We start from the raw sequence: 6,115 nt of genomic DNA on the forward strand, positions 1-6,115 counted from the left end.
TTACTAATTTTATGACATTTCTCTCTTAAGAAAACTCATTCCCGCGTGCAAAGTAAAATGAATATACACACCAAAATAAAGGGAACAAATGGTCAATATTCTGCCATGCAACGAAACACCACCAACAGTCTTTAGATCTTTTGGGAGAGACATGCACTATTCTCTGACATGACATGAATGATTTATTTCATGGAGGTCAACCTAAACAAAGACGACCACTTTCCTTGGCAGGTCTGTCAAAGCTCACCGAAAAAAAAACATAACACAAGTTTACATTAATAACATCTTTGATCAGGTTCAAAAGTTTGATTTTTAACAGTAGCTTCATGAAGAGAAGAAGACGAAGAAGAAGAAGAGGAAGAAGAAAAATAAAAAATAACACACTATATGTACTAATTCAAAGACTCAGACGCAGAAGCACGGCCCGTGTAAAGAAATCCACGAACCCCGGGTCGGTTAGCTATTTGCATCACTCTCACCTTCTACTCATGTTATCGTACACTGCTCCCAGAATTGTTATCCTCCGACTTGAAATCTTCGTTCATGCAATCTTCTCCTTCTTTGCCGTCCGACCTGAAAACAATTGCCGACATCACTGAGTTATTTTCTTACTGCATCGATGAATTCCATAACCCTATGTTCTATAGAGGATATCATACACTCTCTGTCGAACGAACTGTCCCCGAATCCGAGGCCTCAGTTCCGCCAGCTTTTTCCTGCTCTGGTATCTCACCTGAAACCAAAAAACAAAAAAACAAAAAAAAAAGAGAAAATAACTATTAAGTTGCTCTCTAATTACAGATATACAAGCTAATACAGGCAAATCTTCACCCACGTATCAAAACTTGATTTGTTTAACATAGTATTAAGTTATTGAGATGAAATCAATGGTACCGGCTAAGAAGTTTACTCACTACACAAAGACATGTTATATTGCTAATATAATCGAAGAGTACCATAACCTACAAAGTGAAGACAAAAAAAAAAAAAAAATACTCACCCTCTTTTCAAAACATCTATCTTTTCTTTTCTGGCGGAATTTGGTCAACGCGGCCTCTCTTTGCGCAGCACGACTCTCGTCGATCCCATTCCCGACCCAACCATTCCTCTTGCCTCCGCTGTTGCCAGTGACTCCATTGTCGCTCACCATCCCAGCGTTCAAGACGGTGCTACTTCCGTTCTGCCCGTTGCTGCCCGAGCCGCTCTCATCCACGTTGCGCTTTCCGGCGCCGAACCCGTTCGAGGATCCACATTGCTGGGCCGTCACGGCCATGTTCTTCAGCGAGGCGTCGTCGTGGCCGTCCTCCTGGAGATTGTGGACGTGGTGGTGGTAGTGGTGGTGGTGGTGGTGGTGATGCTCGTGCTGAATCTTACCCTGCCCGCAAGATTCATCTTCTTGTTCTTCTTCGTTTTCGTTTTCGTTTTCTTTCTCTTTGGCTTTCTCCTGCGGATCGGAGTTGTTCTGTATCGGGTGGAAGGCCGACGTGTGAGAAGATTTGAGCGCTGACGTGGGCTCCGGTTTTTCAGCGGGAAACTCGGGCTTTGGGACGATGTATTTATTGGTGGAGGCCACGTCGTTGTTGTTGTTGCTGCTCTCGTTAGATTGCTGGTTCGGGGGAGTGGTGTTTGAATTCGACCGGAAGTTGTTCGACGGTCCGTTATTTGGAGCGACCGAATTAGAACCGAACGGAGAGCAACTTCCGACATTCCCGGTCGGCGCCTGTCAGAAAATTGTAATAAAGTTAGGTAAGCAAAGTGTTACAAATCGATGACAGTAAAGGAATAATACACGAAGAAAAGAAACGAACACAAATACAAATTGTAAAACTAGTCAAAGGACAGACATTCACTTTTGACACACAGTTACAATTGGAAAACACCAAAGGGAAAGTGACAAAAAACTAGGCGAAATTCAAGGGTATCAAACTTTGTGACACCACGGGCCTTACTGGCATGACCAAACCCATTCTGGTCACCAAAACTCTTAACACAAAGTGAGACATTGATCATCATCAAAGGAAAAAAATAAATAAAAAATCACGCTGCATTCAAGACAGGTCTACAGTCCGAGACATAGCAACAAATTACCTGCTGATTAGCAGAAGACAGAGTGTTGTATCTGCAGAACATGGGAAAAATAATAAAAAATTAGATGTTTAGCTTCATAAGTTAACACCAATTAAAAAATAATTAAAAAAAAATCTCGTGAGTTGACTCTGCTTACTTTGAGAAAGCCGACAAATCCGAATGTCTCAAAACATTGCAATCATTGACAGCTTCTCCAGCTCCCCGTAGTCTCTTCAGACTGAGTTCAAGCGGCGAACAATCTCCAGATTCACATTTCCCTTTGACATGTGTAATGTCAGAAACGCCATTCAACGTCCCAAAAACCCTTTCTTCGGTCTGTGGTTCGGTACTACAATTGGCATTTGCACCGCCTTTTTTACCCTCTCGGTTCTGCTCCTGGCGACTCTCTTCTGGTTTTCTGGCTACTCCGATCTCCAAGCCTTTACCGTTTGCAACGTCATCTATCAAAACCCATCAACAAATAATGAATCGCTGAAGAAACCACAGAGACGAATCTGGATAAAACTCGTTAGACACGTACCGAAATGCTGTGACTCCGAGCACTCTTTTTCAGGCTTGGCGTGAATAAACTGAGCACATGTGCTATCGGCCAACTGACCACCATGAGACAGAGAACGAGGAATGTTAACATCATCTGCCCTTGAGCTCTAATTTAAGATTTCATGATTTTAATTATTATTTGACATCAAACTCTGCACATACTGGCTGTGACTTGTTCGGTCCAAGACACGGTTTCTTATCGCGTTACAAATTTTACACGAAGAATGAAACAGTGATACGTATCAAGCCTTGTAACTACCTGAGTGCCACTTCCTTGATCACTTCCGTCTCGGATGCTCTGACCCATGCTTCCATTATCGTGATCATCGCAGCTTTCAGAATCATTTTCCAACTCGCGATTACTCTTTGGTCGGGCATAAATCCTGCTCTGGGTCCCACTTTCGCTTCCACTGCCACTCGACTGAGAACATATAATAAGAAAGAGGGAATAATGTTTTAGTATTTTTTTTTTTCAAGTGAGCGTCTAGTCAAAGAGATAACATTGCAACTCACGCTGTGACATCTCCTCCAAACATGCTGCCACAGATTTTTGAGTTCGTTCTTCCGGATCGGTTTGACTAAGAAGTCAACCGCGCCCTTTGACAAACACTTAAAAACTAGTCCCATTGAGTCATGAGATGACATCACTGCATGGGCAGCAAATCAGACACAAAATAACGGGAACTTGAAATCAAACAATACGTGTATGCACTGGCCTATCAAGCAATACTTACTTATGACCGGAATATTCTTCAGAGATTTATGACTCATGATTTTGCATAGAAGAGCAATTCCAGATATAACAGGCATGACTACCTCTGTTAGGATGATATCAGTGTGGTTATTAGGATCTTCTAGAATCTTCCATGCTTGAAGCCCATTCGCAACACCATTAACTAAGACACAAAGAAGAAGAAAAAACGAGCACCCAATAAATAATCTCTTCCCGAAACACATTGAAGCCTATCTTAGCCACATACACAGCTACATAATCGGAGCTGTGAGCATATAATGTCTCTACTCAGCAACAAGATATACAAGTATATGAATAAACAGTCTCCTTGGATAATTTTTATAGTACATTAATATCCACAACAAAGCATCTTAAAGGAATTACAAACCTTCATAGCTGCAATTTCGCAGCAACGCGCTCACGACGTGGCGCGTAGAATCATCGTTCTCGACGAGCAAAACCTTGAGCGATCTGATGGGAAGAAACCTATCCCACTGAACCACCGACCCTTGAGGCATTGAATCCGTCGCCCCTCTAATACGTTCGCTACTCGAGTCTCGACCTAAATTCATTGTCGAGTCGTTCTCTTCCTCGTCTGGCGTTCCCGAACCTCGACCACCCTCTTCCTCATCCACTACCCGGTTAATCTCTTCCTTTTGTTCGAAACACATGTGGCTACTTCGATAAGTCGAATTTCCCTCGACCAGATTAAAAAAAACTCCGATGATTTGGGACAAACTCTTGCTCACACACACACACAGTTTGTTATTCTCACGAAATGTCAGGATCGTTCATCGCAGCCCATCTTTCCCAGATTAAGATACCTATATCATTCACTTCAACAAGGACTCGATTAGGAAGAAAAATATTGTAGAATTTGTCTGAAAACCCAGCGACTTTCTGAGTGTAACAGAGACAAGAGTAATTTACTTTAATCATACTGTTATCACAAAGATAATCATATCACCATAACAAAATGTTCAACACTGTTTATGCTTCCAATACTCTAAACAGCGAAATTTCATATGGTAATAAAAATAAAACATCTTCATTCAAATATCCAGCATAAATCAAATTAAAGTCAACCAAACCCTACATCTCAATAAATCATATTTAAAAATAAAAATAAAAATAAAAATAAAAAACTAGACAGAATTTCCAGTTATAATAATTTTCACAATCTTTAACATAATCAATAAAAATTATACTGAATTTACAATCAAAGTGCTCTCGCGCATATTATTTATTCCTAGATTTGCAAAAATAAATAAAAAACCTCAAACTTAGTAAAAAATTAAAAACAATCAAATTTAAGGCGAAAATATAGCCCAGTACTTTAATTTAATATTTTCCAGTAAACCAAACACAGCAAAAGGAAAAAAAAAATGAACAAAAATAAACTCAACTTAATTAAAGCAAAAGGAAAAAAATAAACAATAATTAGACCTTCAAAATTCCTCTGAAAACGTCGAAACCTCCATTGTTGACCTCATTTTAGCAGGTCCAAAAAATATCAAGGAAAAAGATAAAAAAATACAAGAAAGTTTCCGAAAACGAAGAGAAAAAAAAGTTTGAAAAATCTCAGCAGAGAAGGCGATTCAGGATAATACATATCTTCCGAATCATCCTCGTGGATTTTTCCGAATCTGGCTCATAAAAATAAACGAATAAATAATTTCTGAGATACAGAGAGAGTAAAAGAAAGAGGATTTACTGATTATACTAAAAACAAGAGGAGAGAGAAAGAGGCTTTGTGGATGGGTTGTCTCTTCGAGGGAGAAGATATTATTATTCGCTATGATGACATGTCACAAATGGAGGTCTTAAGTCCCTCAAAATCCACGTCGGATACGCAGCACATGGGTCCTATGCTGACGTGTTTAATCTGGGCCGTTTCTTTGTCTGAGTGGACAATATCTAAAGCTTGAAGGTCTGAAGACCTGCAGAATCTTTTGTGATGCTTCAGATCTGGCCAAGGACACGTGGCAGCTTGGCGGGCGAGTTAAAGGTCTTCGCTATTTGCAGTGTAAAAGAAACCCTAAAAAGGATTTTGGGCGGCGTCTATTTGTGGTCCATTAACGTGAATTTCCTAAAATGGTTCAGATAATTTTTTTTTTTTAATAAATCCGGTTAATTCGTTTGTACTATTTTTCCAGGAAATAAACTCTAGAGTACTATTTTCCGGGAAAAAAATACTTGTTGCAAATATATATTTTTGAGCTTCTTTTAAGAATTTACTTCAGTTTGGTGGATTTTTTTTTTATATAAAATGAAATTTTGACTCATTTTTTAAAAGATGGTGGGTTATTTGGTTACTGACTTAATTGAACTGTTTACTTGTATTATTTTCAGAAAAAAAAAAAAAAAAAAAAAAAAAAAAAAACACTACTTGTAATACCTTTTTTTGTTCTTATCAAGAAAACATTTAAAACTATATATTTTTATCAAAGAAACACCATTACCACCAGGAATATGAAAAAAGGGAAATAAATTATTGAATTCCTCTTAATTGAAAAAAATCCTCTCATATATTTTTTTTGTATTGTTTTGAACTTTTGATTAACAAAAATAAGAAAAATACTTTCTAGTATATTTATAAAATGACATATATATATATATATATATATATATATATATATATATATATATATTGCTTGAATCATATAATTTTATATCGTTCATTTGAAATACTTTCTAATATAATCTATATAAAAAAGTACTTTCTAATATATTCCTGTAGTTTTTTTTTTATAA

At 38.0% G+C, this 6,115-nt stretch overlaps 1 protein-coding gene across 4 annotated transcripts; it reads right to left on the reverse strand.

Annotated features, from left to right (window-relative positions):
- Window positions 1-251: 251 nt before the first annotated feature.
- Window positions 252-5,143, reverse strand: LOC149382009 (two-component response regulator-like APRR3). 4 transcript variants are annotated; one of them, XM_089630049.1, is made up of 11 exons: window positions 4,808-5,143; window positions 3,750-4,185; window positions 3,363-3,524; window positions 3,142-3,275; window positions 2,888-3,049; window positions 2,609-2,681; window positions 2,225-2,528; window positions 2,089-2,119; window positions 1,001-1,720; window positions 660-733; window positions 252-573 (listed from the first exon to the last, which is right to left on the reverse strand). In XM_089630049.1, exons 2-11 carry the CDS (start codon window positions 4,030-4,032, stop codon window positions 492-494), a joined length of 2,025 nt encoding a protein of 674 aa, XP_089486175.1. In that variant the 5' UTR covers window positions 4,033-4,185; window positions 4,808-5,143; the 3' UTR covers window positions 252-491. The 4 variants fall into 4 exon arrangements, with proteins under 4 accessions (XP_089486175.1, XP_089486176.1, XP_089486178.1 ...); XM_089630050.1 differs by having other exon boundaries at window positions 3,750-4,197; XM_089630052.1 differs by having other exon boundaries at window positions 3,750-4,197; window positions 5,076-5,142.
- Between the last annotated feature and the right edge of the window lie 972 nt (window positions 5,144-6,115).

The sequence above is a fragment of the Urtica dioica genome, chromosome 11 (genome assembly GCF_054948205.1).
Source record: "Urtica dioica subsp. dioica isolate 48M chromosome 11, U.dioica_male_clone48M_v1_H2, whole genome shotgun sequence".
Taxonomy (NCBI): domain Eukaryota; kingdom Viridiplantae; phylum Streptophyta; class Magnoliopsida; order Rosales; family Urticaceae; genus Urtica; species Urtica dioica.